This window comes from Podarcis erhardii (assembly GCF_964252035.2).
Source record: "Podarcis erhardii genome assembly, chromosome: 2".
Classification (NCBI taxonomy): domain Eukaryota; kingdom Metazoa; phylum Chordata; class Lepidosauria; order Squamata; family Lacertidae; genus Podarcis; species Podarcis erhardii.
The window spans coordinates 19922894-19937474 of NC_138498.1; the positions used below are offsets into that span (position 1 = coordinate 19922894).

At 44.5% G+C, this 14581-nt stretch overlaps 1 protein-coding gene across 5 annotated transcripts in view; it reads left to right on the forward strand.

Annotated features, from left to right (window-relative positions):
* The window catches only part of ANKFN1 (ankyrin repeat and fibronectin type III domain containing 1), a 281459-nt gene that overhangs the window by 155228 nt on the left and 111650 nt on the right, over positions 1–14581 (forward strand). For all 5 annotated transcript variants that reach the window (XM_081849564.1, XM_081849563.1, XM_081849562.1 and 2 more), the window contains 2 exons: positions 4415–4621; positions 6205–6514. In XM_081849564.1, the coding sequence (XP_081705690.1) occupies positions 6329–6514 (186 nt within the window). In that variant the 5' untranslated portion in view covers positions 4415–4621; positions 6205–6328. The remainder of the gene's footprint in view (positions 1–4414; positions 4622–6204; positions 6515–14581) is intronic.

The following is a 14581-nucleotide window of genomic DNA, read 5'->3' on the forward strand; positions in this document are numbered from 1 at the left end:
AATTAAGTTCGTAACCAGAGGTACTGCTGTAAAAAGAGAGAATATATTTTCACTCTGAATTAGGTTGACATACAACCTTCTGCCATATTCAAGCATGTTTCAACACCCTCTGAATCTCATCTAAGTTAAAGCTGAGATTGGCAAAACCAAAAGAATAGCCCTTAGTCCACACACAAGTGATGTTAGAGGATTTGCACTTGGCTGCAATGGGACTTCATTTCCAAACCTGTGGGTCCCGACCCATAAGTGAGTTACAAAGCCTGTTTAGGTGGGTTGCGGTGTTTATAAGTCAACCCGAAATATCCTGCAGTTAGATGGTGTGTCTCTCCTCCCATGAACAAAACTGTGAATAACTTGTAAGTATTATAAACATTTCAATGAATTCCACATTAATAGTCAAGGTTTGCTTGGATGCCTCAAGTAATGGTTATAAAACAGGCAAATTTGCAGTTAAAATGTATGGAATGCTATTAATTAGCAATGCTCTGACAACCCACAGTTCCTTCAAACTTGGGTGGTTGAGCACCTATCAGTTTGGAAGTGAAATAAAATCAGTTTCTTCTACATGCTTGAGGGAGGCCCTTGGTATGCAGGAAATGATATTTATGAAAACACACAGGCAAACCCCGCCTGACAGGAACCTGTGAACAGAATTTTGATGGCAGTTGAGCATACTGAGAAGATAGAGGGAAAGGGTCTAGAAGATACAGCAGACAGCAAGGAGTTGGCTGCCCGTTTCCGGCATTGCTTGTGTGAAGGGGCCCCATGTGGGTTTTTTCCTTCTATTGTTGTCGTCGTTTAGTCGTTTAGTCGTGTCCGACTCTTTGTGACCCCATTGACCAAAGCACGCCAGGCACTTCTGTCTTCCACTGCCTCCCGCAGTTTAGTCAAACTCATGCTGGTAGCTTCGACAACACTGTCCAACCATCTCATCCTCTGTCATCCCCTTCTCCTTGTGCCCTCAATCTTTCCCAACATCAGGGTCTTTTCCAGGGAGTCTTTTCTTCTCATGAGGTGGCCAAAGTATTGGATCCTCAGCTTCAGGATCTGTCCTTCCAGTGAGCACTCAGGGCTGATTTCCTTCAGAATGGAGAGGTTTGATCTTCTTGCAGTCCATGGGACTCTCAAGAGTCTCCTCCAGCACCATAATTCAAAAGCATAAATTCTTCAGCGATCAGCCTTCTTTATGGTCCAGCTCTCACTTCCATACATAACTATTACTGGGAAAACCATAGCTTTAACTATACGGACCTTTTTTTAATTAAATTTTCTGTTTTACGTTTTAGAATATTCATTTAAACAACCTCAAAATATCAATGACCTTTCTTCTCTTTCCATGGTTTATTTTGCCTAACATAAACCCCTGCATATTTTATATAAACTAAACCATTCAGTGTTCCATTATGACACCTGTCAAAACTTATTTACACTGTTGAATTTATCTTAATGCTGCCTACGTTTTCAAATGCACACAATTCTCCTTCATATATTCAATAAACATTTTCCTATCTTCTTTAAATGTATGTTCTTCTCTTATTCTATATGTTAGGTCCTCAAGCTGTGCATATTCTGTCAGTTTAAGTTGCCTTTCTTCTGTGGTTGGGACCTCACTCATTTTCCATTTTTGGGATAACAAAACACAAGCCGCAGTAGAGCCATACATAAATAACCTTTCCTGACACCTGGGAATGTCCATCTGAATTATCCCCAACAAAAAGGACTCTGCATTTATTTGTTTTTGGAAAAGTACTTTTAAACATTTTTTTTCAATTCATTATGAATTATTTCCCAATCCTCTCTTACCCTTTTACAGGTCCACCACATATGATAAAATGTACCCTCAGTCTCATTACATCTCCAACACTTATCTGATTCTGTCTTACGCGTCTTAGCAAGTCTACTCAGAGTTAGATACTATCTGTAAATCCTTTTCAGATAGTTCTTCTTCGAGGAATAACATGCTGTTAATTAAGGTTACCAGATTTTTTTCCCAATGAATCCAGGGACATTTTTCAACTTCCTACTAAATAGATGGATTTTATCAGGTGACTGATTTGTGTCATAGAAGCTTTAACAAGCTTGTCTTTTGTTCCCCACTCTAATAACAAATTTTACATTTTATATAAAGGGTTTTCTTTATTTTGTAAGAGTTCTTCAGATTGTGAAGGGGCACCATGTGGTTAAAGGAGGAGCAGAGCTGCCCTGATAAACTGTCCCCAACATCACATGGCACACCTCTTAGCTCACCCGTAATGTGGAAGCACCGATATTGGGTGCAACTCAGCACCTCTGGTCCAAAACTTGATATGGGAGATGCTCTTAAAAGTATACACACATCTATCCTTGTGCTGGACACGGGTGGCGCTGTGGGTTAAACCACAGAGCCTAGGACTTGCCGATCAGAAGGTCGGCGGTTCAAATCCTGTGACAGGGTGGGCTCCTGTTGCTCGGTCCCAGCTCCTGCCAACCTAGCAGTTCGAAAGCAAATCAAAGTGCAAGTGGATAAATAGGTACCACTCTGGCGGGAAGGTAAACGGCGTTTCCGTGCGCTGCTCTGGTTCGCCAGAAGCGGCTTAGTCATGCTGGCCACAGGACCCGGAAACTGTACGCCGGCTCCCTCAGCCAATAAAGCGAGATGAGCGCCGCAACCCCAGAGTCGAACCACGACTGGACCTAATGGTCAGGGGTCCCTTTACCTTTTACCTTATCCTTGTGCTAGTGGGCATTTTGTAGGTTTCCTCTCCCCCAAGCAAAAGTTCACAGGCTCCCCAAACACAGCTATTATTTTCCTAACCCCTCTCAGCTTTCCCACAATACCTTTCCTGACCGTGCCAGGATAATTGGTTCACCACAACTAAGGCAGACATTTTCAACCGTCTAATATATATGCCGCTTATAGAGGAACTGTGTGTGTTTTGTGACTGTACTTTCACAAGCGGTAGCTGCTGGCATGGGTGGAGCATTGCTCTCTTGGCTTTCCAATGATGTGTGCCACTGTTGGCTGCCAAGGGAGGGAGGGGCAAGGGAGCAGGGATGTTGGCACAATGGCACAGCCAAACAGATGCTTCTAACCCTGTGCCTGTACCGCAGCTGTATGTGGTACTGGGAAGTCAGAAACACAATGTAGCCTTAGCTGGGCAGCCACAACTGTGGAGCCCCAGTGCCCACTACTGTGCAAAAGTGCCCCCCCCCCATTTTTTACTGCAGAATTCATCATCCTCAAGGGTCAGTGGTTTCTCTGTTTAAAAGTAAGTTTCTAGTCCTCAAGATTGTAAAGTTAAGCAATGCCACGCAAGCAAAACAAGATTTCCAGTGGCCGCAATGGAGCCTCAGTGCCACAATAGCAGTGATGGCCAAACTTGCCCCTCCAGCTGTTTTGGGACTTCCCATCATTCCCATCATCCCTGACCACTGGTCCTGTTAACTAAGGATGGTGGGAGTTGTAGTCCCAAAACAGCTGGAGGGCCAAATTTGGCCATCACTGCTCTATTAGCAGAAAATAAGAGAAACAAGCAAATATACACACATGCACATATTTCATAGCCTGTAGAATTCAATTTAGAAAAATGGAATTGAAATGATTCCTTTCCAATGCTTTACGCTGTCTAAGTAACAAGCCAAGAATAACTTAGTACTGGAGTCCTAGAAAACTGTTAAATCCCCCACCTCACACACACAAAAAACCTCTCTCTTCCATCTAATCTTACTGCAGAAGCATCTTTTAGAAAATTCTCTCTGGAGACGCTGTCAATTGGATTTAATGAGGCACTCTCCTCACTGTATACCCCAATTATTGGCCATGCCTCTCGCCATATGTTCGTCATTTAGAGGACCCGTCTGTTTACAATACTTCATTAACCTAGGAAATGTGTGAGGCTGTTTGCGACCAGACCCAATTCACGTCTGAAATGCCTGTTTCGCTGCCCTTCCCCTCCGCTGCCCCCACACAAATCACAGCAGATAAGAGGAGAAATTTGTGAAATTGAGGAACTGATTGGATGGTACTAAAAGACCAATTAAGAGCAAAGTGAAGCAATCTGCTTTGATAGTGAGGGAGAAGTGTTCAGTGAGAAAAATGCTAAAGTTCCTTAAGTGGCTATTATCCAAAGCATTGCTGGGGATTTCATAGGCTGTACCAGAGGAAGCAAGGTGGGCAAGTTGCTTCCACCAACCCAGACATGTAGCCATTCCTCCACTCACCCATTCATTGCTGAATCCTTGCGGTTATTTCAAGGAAACGCAATATTCACGTAAAGATTATAACTGAATAATTAGATGGACAGTAAAGTTGAGCTGCAACCCTGAGGTTTTCTACTTGAAAGCTAATTCCATCAAAGTTTATAAGACATCCTTCAGATGACCTCCATTTAGAATGAGAGTACTACTGTGAAATATCCCCTTATTTCTCTTTCAGAAATCTATGGGGCAGAGCTGATCCCTTCCCTCCTATGCCCCCACCACCCAAATTTCTTCTTCTGATGTCCCGGGACTTCAGCAATGGCAACAATTGTGTAGGAACCTTTCAGTGCTCATTTTGAAATAGTAGGCCCAAGTTATTCCACTTCATCTAAGAGTATAAATATTGCTACTTTAAAACGCCTGCAAAAATAAAAATGAACAAGTAAGTAAAATCCTAATGTGTTATTTTCTTTGAGTTTCTTTGATTTTAGCAATGTCCACCCTTCCCCAGAAATGGCTTTTGTTTCATGTACACATATGTTGTGTACTGCCCTGTACACATTTGTACACATATGTTGTGAACTGCTCTGTGATCTTCAGATGAAGGGAAGTATACAAATGTAATAAATAAATCAATAAATTTGTATGGTATGTGTCAGGGAACTGACATCAGAGCGAGAGGCGGAGGCAGGGCTCCAGAGCGATGCCAGAGAGGGGACCAGCAGGGGGGAAGGAATTCAGCGTAACACCAGTAGAGAAGAGAGGGAGATGGAGGAATTGGTGACAGGGCTCCGAGAACTTTCACCAGAAACTAGTGGAGAGACCGCTGGCACGCCCCAACCTTCCCCTTACTTGCGCAGACGAGTTCTGCGCAGGGAACATAGGCGGAGACTTGGCATCAAACAGCTTTTATGCTGGAAGAGGTTCAAGAAACGCCCACTGACGGATTCTGCAAGTGACTAACAGGTCACGGAGGGCGAGCTGTGAGCCTAAGCATGGTTGGGCAAGCAATCAAACTAAACCGAAGGCAATTTACGCACAAGTAACCCCCTTACAACCTCTACAGTATGTGTTCAAGCATTAAAAAAACAAACAGTGTAAGGCTGCAGAAGGCTGCAGACAGTGTAAGTTATTTGAAACACAGGGAGCTGTCTTAACAGGTCAGGGTATTGGGCTGTCTGCTCTGACCTATACTATCTACTCTCTTCTTCCTTTTTGGTGATCACTCGTAGCCAAGTAAGATTGTCTTCCATAAACATGGTTTGAACAATGAGTCCGTAAGTGACCGTGGAGGCCAATTCTGGATCCACAAGTCCTTCCACAGTGCGGACATTGGTTTCTGGGCAGGAGTTGATCATGGTGAGGGTTGGCCAAGCATGCCTTCCTCTTAGCACATTTCTCCTTTTCATCCTGAGTTTGAGCATCTTCAAAGCCCATGACACCTTTGGTAAGGCTGTTCTCCAATTGGAGCTCTCGCAGGCCAGTGTTTCCCAGTTGTTGGTGTTTATACTACATTTTAAAAGATTTGCCTTGAGAGAGTCTTTAAACCTCTTTTGTTGACCACCAACATTACGCTTTCCACTTTTAAGTTTAGAATAGAGTAGTTGCTTTGGAAGATGATAATCAGGCATCCGCACAACATGACCAGTCGAATGAAGTCAATGTTGAAGAATCATTGTTCGACACTGGTGATCTTTGCTTCTTCCAGCGTACTGTACTGTACTGTCTACTCTATCACCAGCTAGCTAATCCTTTCAAGCATGTGGGCTACCACTGAACCATTGTTCCTTTCTCAAGCCACTTTAAAAAATGATGGTTGATCAATTGGCATCAGCCTCCTCTTGCTTTCTGTTGCAAGTGCTCCTGAGAGATCAGGGCACTGACCAATGAGGTCTATGAACTCCCATGTTTACTCTCAAACCCTCTCTAAATGAATCCTGATCAGATATTTCACGTAGAAACATCGACGAAATGTTTAAAGGGAAATAATTTTTGCCTCATTTCTTCTTTCCCTTCTGATTGCAGAATTTGGTGATTTCACGAAGAATTTCCATATATTTCTAATGACTTGACTCAGCAAGTTCAACCCCACATATATCCCGGTGCTAGAGCCGTACCGGCTTTCTGCACAGGAACTGCTGCGTGAAATATGACTCAGCAAATGCAGAGCCTGCAGCTTTCCCAGTCGAAAAAGAACAATCCCCCGTCTTCTCCCAATGCCGCTAAGCGACTCTATCGGAACCTCTCAGAGAAGCTGAAGGGAAGCCACTCGTCTTTCGATGAGGCCTATTTCAGAGCCAGATCGGACCGCCTCAGTCTCCGAAAGTCTTCAATGGTAATTTCTTCATTTACCCCCTCAATCAACTATTGTTGTAATACATCAAATTAATCATGCTTTTCTCTAAGTTTAGATCCAGTACAGTGTTACCTCAGCTTACATACGCTTCAGGTTACATACGCTTCAGATTACAGACTCCGCTAACCCAGAAATAGTACCTCGGGTTAAAACTTTGTTTCAGGATGAGAACAGAAATCGTGCTCCGGCGGCACAGCAGCAGCGGGAGGCCCCATTAGCTAAAGTGGTGCTTCAGGTTAAGAACAGTTTCAGGTTAAGAACAGACCTCCAGAACGAATTAAGTACGTAACCAGAGGTACCACTGTAGTTTGTTCACACCCATCTCTAGTAGGTATCATTTCTCCACTATGTTTTTACCCTCTCTGAATCCCTGTTTTGTTTACAAAATGCCGCAGTGGTACCTCAGGTTACAAACGTTTCGGGTTAAAAATGCTTCAGGTTACAAACTCCACTAACCCGGAAGTAGTTACTCTGGGTTGCGAACTTTGCCCCAGGATGAGAACGGAAATTGTATACCAGCAGCAGGAGGCCCCATTAGTGAAAGCACGCATCTAGTTAAGAACAGTTTTGGGTTAAGAACAGACCTCTGGAATGAATTAAGTTTGTAACCAAAGGTACCACTGTACTATGAGGAGCAGGGAATGTTGCTGTAAACACTTTAGGATGTAGAACATTTCGGGTTGCAGGGAAGGTCCTTCATCCACTGGGCTGGAAATATATATCTATATGAATGGGTTGAAGAAGTGGGGAACCAGCTCCAACCAACTAAGCCAATGGTTAAGGATGAGTGAAGTTAGATGTTGTTGACTACAACTCCCATAATCACCAGCCATGGACCATGCTAACTGAGGCTGAGAGAGCTGGAGTCCAGTAACATTTGAAGAGCTGCAGATTCCCAACGCCTAAATTGTAGGCCATTCTCTGTTTCTGGCTGTGGGATGAGCCGAGATGGATTTAGGGGAGTGTGACCTGTTCAGTTGCACTGGGCACAGAGCTACAGAGGCACTGCAACTATGATGTAGAATGGAAACATCAGAGGCAGGAGGCACCAAATGTTGACATCACACAGGGCATCTTGGAATAGGCATAGATTCAAGTATGATAGTGGCCATGTAAAAAAATATGTTCGTTTTCTGGTTTGTTTTGTTTTGTTTGTGTGTGTATTTAAACTTCTCCATATCATACATTATGAGCATGTATATGGGTCTGTGTTCTTAATTGTGAATATTAAAGTGTATGTTCATAATATCTTATTTTGAATATTATTAATTGATACTTACCTAGCGCTGGCGCTGCGGGTTAAACCACAGAGCCTAGGACTTGCCAATCAGAAGGTCGGTGGTTCGAATCCCTGTGACAGGGTGAGCTCCCGTTGCTCAGTCCCGGCTCCTGCCAACCTAGCAGTTCGAAAGCATGAAGTGCAAGTAGATAAATAGGTACCGCTCTGGCGGGAAGGTAAACGGCGTTTCTGTGCGCTGCTCTGGTTCGCCAGAAGCGGCTTAGTCATGCTGGCCACATGACCCAGAAGCTGTATGCCAGCTCCCTTGGCCAATAAAGCGAGATGAGCGCCTCAACCCCAGAGTCGGTCACGACTGGACCTAATGGTCAGGGGTCCCTTTACCTTTACTTACCTAGCGCTGACTAATTTTATATATATATATATATATATATATATATATATATATATATGGTTTTACAAAATAAAATTTACACTCATACCACACATCACAATCAAAACAGAAAAAAGATTCCCATGAATCTTTTGATTTCCCTCCACCCCTCTGTGGGTTCCATCATTAGTCCTTTTCTACTGCATCTTTTATGGTAATCTGGTTTTTTAATCTCCCTTATATCTATAGTTCTTGTTACATTACAAGTATTATTGCAATCCTGCTAATGATTTTAACTGTTTACAGTGGTCTCCAAGATAAACTATAAATTTCCCCCATTCCTTATTGAAATGTTGGTTTTCCTGGTTTCTGATCTTTCCAGTCATTTTTGCCATAGTGCTGTCACATTTTCATGTTGACTCAGAGATCACAATTTATCTTGGTATTACGACAGACTGAAGGAGATGGTCCTTCCTTCCTTCCCTCCTTCCTTCCTTCCTTCCTTCCTTCCTTCCTTCCTTTCTCTTCCTTGACTATCATCATGGTGTATCTGGGCTACTAATTCACCTCAAGGACCAGTGGAAGCCACAGGGTCAAATTGTCTAATGGCCAGAGTGCATTCAGTTCCAGGCATTTCTAACAAATCACCTCTCCTCAGCAATAACTTAGCTTAGAACTATCACCTGAAGGAGATGGTGCCATCGTAAAGGAGACAGTGGAGAAGTGTGAAGGACAGGCAATCCTTCAGCACCAAGACTATGGATGGTTCAGCATTAGGGGCAGCTATCAGTGGCGTAGCGTGGGTTGTCAACACCCGGGGCAAGACAAGTAATTTGTGCCCCCTAACCCATGGATTTGCGCCCCCTAACCCGTGGATTTGCGCCCCCTAACCCGTGGATTTGCGCCCCCTAACCCCCAGATGTTGCACCCGGTGCGGCCGGCCCCCCCCCTGCACCCCACACGCTACGCCACTGGCAGCTATAGAGCATGGACATCGAGAGGGGGCAAGAAGGCTGCCCCCCTCTGATGAACCATGATTCCCAGATCTCTTTAAAAAGATCGAGCAAGCAAGCAAGTTTTTAACATTTGCAGAACCTGAGATGCAAGGCAAATTGGGCAGTATGTGTTGCTCAGTTCCCCATTTACTTTGGAGGATGTGTTGATGTTACCAGTCTCATCAACATCATCATGGTTATTGTCAGAGCCACCCTGGGTCCCAGCTCACAAGAGACCAAAGTCCAGTCCAAGCTATATACAAAAGGTTTTATTGAAGATCATTGTTGTCATTACATCCAAACTCCGTGGCTCCGCATCTGTTACCCTTAGATGTTAGAAGTCCCCTCTGAGTCCGTCCCTCCCCTGCACCAATTTAAGAGGCTTGTACTGCTCCACCTTTTCCTCTCTTTCCTTTTCCGCAGGGTCTTCCTGCCCCCCTGTCTTCCCTCTTTCCGGGACTCCCCAGAGGCTGAGTCTTCTCCCGCCTGCTCCCCCCTCCTTCGTGCTTTGGCACCAGGCTCCTCCTCAGAGCTCTCCTCATTTCCGCGCGCCTCTATATTTGAACTTGGCGCGCGTACGTTGCCTCTGACCTTCCTTTCTACAGTTACGCTGCTCTCGGTACTACACTCCTCCCTTTCAGGCAGGACGTCTTGCTCCGAACTCCTCCCCCTTCCTCCTTCCTGTCCTGCTCTTTCTGACACACTGGCAACTCCCCCCCCTCCACTCCTTTCCGACGGGGGAGCTGGTCCCGCTTTGCCACTCCCACTGGGGATTCCCTCTTCGTTCCCCTCTTTCTGACTGCTTCCCTCTCTATTGCCCCTTGGCCTGACCAGGGGGGCTCCCTTCTGGGAATCCTCTGATTCGCTAGACGGACTTTGGGACAACCTCGGCTCGTTGTCGTCCTCTTCCTCCTCGCCCTCGCTCTCTGTCTCCTCTCTCCCTAAAACCCTGACATCCATCATCATCATTGCAGGAGTATACTATTTTGCTGAATGCTTTTGTGATCCCATCCTTATCCTCCTCTCACAATATCATCCTCATTCAACTTAGGATTGCTGCACAAATGCTTTGTTATCATCATTACCATTAAGATGATGATCAGAGCACAATATAGGAGGAGTTTGGATTTGATATCCCGCTTTATCACTACCCGAAGGAGTCTCGAAGTGGCTAACAAGCTCCTTTCCCTTCCTCCCCCACAACAAACACTCTGTGAGGTGAGTGAGGCTGAGAGACTTCAGAGAAGTGTGACTGGCCCAAGGTCACCCAGCAGCTGCATGTGGAGGAGCGGAGATGCGAACCCGGTTCACCAGATTACGAGTCCACTGCTCTTAACCACTACACCACACTGGCTCATAGGTAGCCCGTTTAAATTAATGGCCCTACCGAGTCATTCGGGACACGGGTGGCACTGTGGGCTAAACCACAGAGCCTAGGACTTGCCGATCAGAAGGTCGGCGGTTTGAATCCCCACGATGGGGTGAGCTCCCATTGCTCGGTCCCTGCTCCTGCCAACCTAGCAGTTCGAAAGCACATCAAAGTGCAAGTAGATAAATAGGTACCGCTCTGGCGGGAAGGTAAACGGTGTTTCCATGTGCTGCTCTGGTTCGCCAGAAGCGGCTTAGTCATGCTGGCCACATGACCCAGAAGCTGTATGCCGGCTCCCTCGGCCAATAAAGCGAGATGAGCACCGCAACCCCAGAGTCGGTCATGAATGGACCTAATGGTCAGGGGTCCCTTTACCTTTACTTTACTGAGTCATTCATTTCAGTGAGTCTACCCACAGCAAAATTTACTTGAATACCACCCTAAGTATGTGTGCGTGTGTGGATTGTTTTGTATCTCATAACTATCACCATAGCACATAGCTTAGTTAGGTACTAAGTATTTGTAAAAATGCAAATCTTCAAAGTTCACAGCAGCTTTGCAAGAGAGGGAGATGGGGAGAAAACCAGAACAGCTTGGCCATACTCCTGTGACTTCACTATTAATAATAATAATAATAATAATAATAATAATAATAATAATAATAATAATTGTCCCCATGACCTCTTAGCTGCTCCATTAGGTCTAGGGGGCACCACCTGTCACTGCATGCAAGAATTCATTTCTTTTACATAATTCACTCAAACGATTGAGAAGGATACAAATTTTCCTGAGCTGTGCCATTTGACTATGCAAGCATGGGATTCTGTAATTAATTTCTTAAACCCTGTCACGTACTAAAGAAAAAAGGCTAGATCATGCTGCACTGGCTCCCAGTGGAGTACAGGATCAGGTTTAAGGTGCTGGTTTTAACCTTTAAAGCCCTATACAGCCTAGGACCCTTGTACCTATGGCACCGCCCCTCCTGGTGCGCTCCACGGAGGACTTTACGGTCTGCAAATAATAACACCTTGGAGATCCCAGGCCTCAGAGAGATTGGGCTGGCCTCAACCAAGGCCAGGGCCTTTTCAGCCTTGGCCCCGGCCTTGTGGAACGCTCTGCCACAAGAGATCAGGGCCCTGCAGGATTTAACATCTTTCCGCAAGGCCTGCAAGATGGAGTTGTTCCACCAGGCCTTTGGTCAGGGCTCAGCCTGACACTCCCCTTCTCTTTTTGTATAAGAACTAGTATGAAAGAGGCCTCCCAGCATTCTCACAGGCCTATATAAGATCAGCGTAGACAGTTGAGCCGATGAGCATTTACTATTCCCAACCCTAACGCTGCAGAAAGCCATCTAATTAGACTTTAATTTCATTTTGACCTGTTTTTAGGAGATAATTTAATTATTGTTTGATTTTATACCAATGTTATATATCTGATGTTAGCTGCCCTGAGCCCGACTTTGGCTGGGGAGGGTGGGATATAAATAAAAGTTTATTTATTATTTATTTATTTATATAAGGATAGTGAAAGAGGGGAGATTTGACTATAAGATCCCAAACCCGCCATCTGTAATGACAGTTTGTGTAAACGACACGTTTGTCTTTATTTGTTTTATTTTCACATAATGTTGATTTTGTGTCAGTTCAGTTCTTAGAAAAGATACTAAATTGGAATCTCGGTGGAGATGCACATTCCTTGCAATTTTCACACTCACACACATCTAAAATGTGTCTTGTTCCATTTTGTTCCTCCTTTTAGGAGGATTGTGGGAGGGTGTAAATACCAACGGAATATTTTATCTTTCTGCCAGGACGCTGTAAGAATTTATTTTGTGCTATAGTTCTAATCACAGACTAAGACCCAACCATTTTATTTCCTTCAACCTAGGAAAACACATTAGAAGTCGATAATGGTTTTTGGTCACTGTGACCTGCCTACCTTCTTTTCTTTACCGGACCCAATCCCAAAAGGGAAGACTAGCTCTGATTATAGATGGAGTCATTTATGCTCGCAATTTCTTTTCAGGTTGACTCTTCCCCTCAAATAATCGCCAGTATCCAAATCCAACTGCATCACAATAAACTACAAGCTTTCGAATAAAAACCAAAATGCCCATTCAGTATCAAATTGCTGAATTTCAGCATCAGGGTTTTAAAATGTTATCTTTCAGTTGATTCTGTCAGCCAATGGGCATCTCAAGATAGTGCTAGCTAGGTCTGTCTCAGTTACAGATAGGTAGCCGTGTTGGTCTGCCATAGTCAAAACAAAATAAAAAAAATTCCTTCCAGTAGCACCTTAAAGACCAACTAAGTTAGTTCTAGGTATGAGCTTTTGTGTGCATGCACACTTCTTCAGATACACTGAAAAAGAAGTCACCAGACCCTTCTATATAGTGAGAAGGTGGGGAGGGGTATTACTCAGAAGGGTGGTGGGATTGGGTGATTGGCCGAAGAATTGATGCTTTTTGAATTATGGTCCTGGAGGAGACTCTTGAGAGTCCCATGGACTGCAAGAAGATCAAGCGTATCCATTCTGAAGAAAATCAGCCCTGAGTGCTCACTGGAAGGACAGATCCTGAAGCTGAGGCTCCAATACTTTGGCCACCTCATGAGAAGAGAAGACTCCTTGGAAAAGACCCTGATGTTGGGAAAGATGGAAGGCACAAGGAGAAGGGGACGACAGAGGATGAGATGGTTGGACAGTGTTCTCGAAGCTACCAGCATGAGTTTGACCAAACTGCAGGAGGCTGTGGAAGACAGGAGTGCCTGACGTGCTCTGGTCCATGGGGTCACAAAGAGTCGGACACAACTAAACAACTAAACAACAACAAAATTTCCTTCCAGTAGCACCTTAATGATGACTATGTGGTTGTGGTGCTCATCTTGGTTTCAGGCTGAGGGAGTTTCTGGGTCATGTGACCAGCATGTTGTTGTTTAGTTGAGATCTGTTCTGGAAAGCCTTCTGCCCTTGTGAGAACCTCTCAGGTTTGGGTCCATATTCTGATACTTGTCCTGCCTTCTCATCCCTGTTTGCCACATAAAAATGTAGCCACTCCCATGTATTCTGTGTGAGATAAGACATTTATTGTTGGAGGAGGAAGAGGAATGTTACTGCTGTTATTATTATTAATAATAATAATAGCAGTATTATTATTCATCTCTGTGTATTCTATCCCGAAAGGATACTGCTGGGGTGAAAACAAATGTTTTGAGTTCCCAAAGTTATAGTTCAAGTTCTCAAAGGAAAGCCTGAAACCAACCCACATGGAAAGCCCCCCCCCCCAAAAAGAGTGTGAGTTTGAATTGAGAATCTTTTGACAGACTGTCGAAAACAGCCATGCAAATGTATCTATTTATAGTAGATACAGTGGGGAAAAAGATAGGCAAGAAAAAATACAGAAAAAGTAGATGCTAAGAGGGTCCGTCTCTCTTTTGATCTTTTTATATACCTATGAATAATTTTAGACATGTTGAAGTTTACTGGGTTCCCATTGTGGGATGTGATACATAAGTACAAGTACAGTGGTACCTCGGGTTACAGACACTTCAGGTTACAGACGCTTCAGGTTACAGACTCTGCTAACCCAGAAATAGTACCTTGGGTTAAGAACTTTGCTTCAGGATGAGAACAGAAATTGTGCGGCGGCGCTCCAGAACGGACCTCCAGAACGAATTAAGTTCTTAACCCGAGGTACCACTGTACAGCATTCCTTGTTTTCCTAGAGTGGACATGCAAGGGGATGTTTGGTCCAGCCAGTCAGAACTTCCTGTTTCCTCCTGGGCTGGGACATACTTCCTTTGCATGTGATTAGCAGTGGGCGTGACCTTACCTGCCCAGGTAACAAAAGGGCAAGGCACACAGCACACTCTCTTTATTTCCTCTGTCTTCGACTTCCTCCATCGTTGGACCGGCAGCTTTTTAGCTAGAGATGCTCTGGTGGATTTCAGCCAACAGAGGACAAAGGGACTATTCCCATATAGGATGGATCCACATGCATATCCTTTGTAACTAAGTCTGCCTTCAGGGGATCCATCTGTGAACTGAATGTGTGAGTGGACTTCCTGCTCCTGCC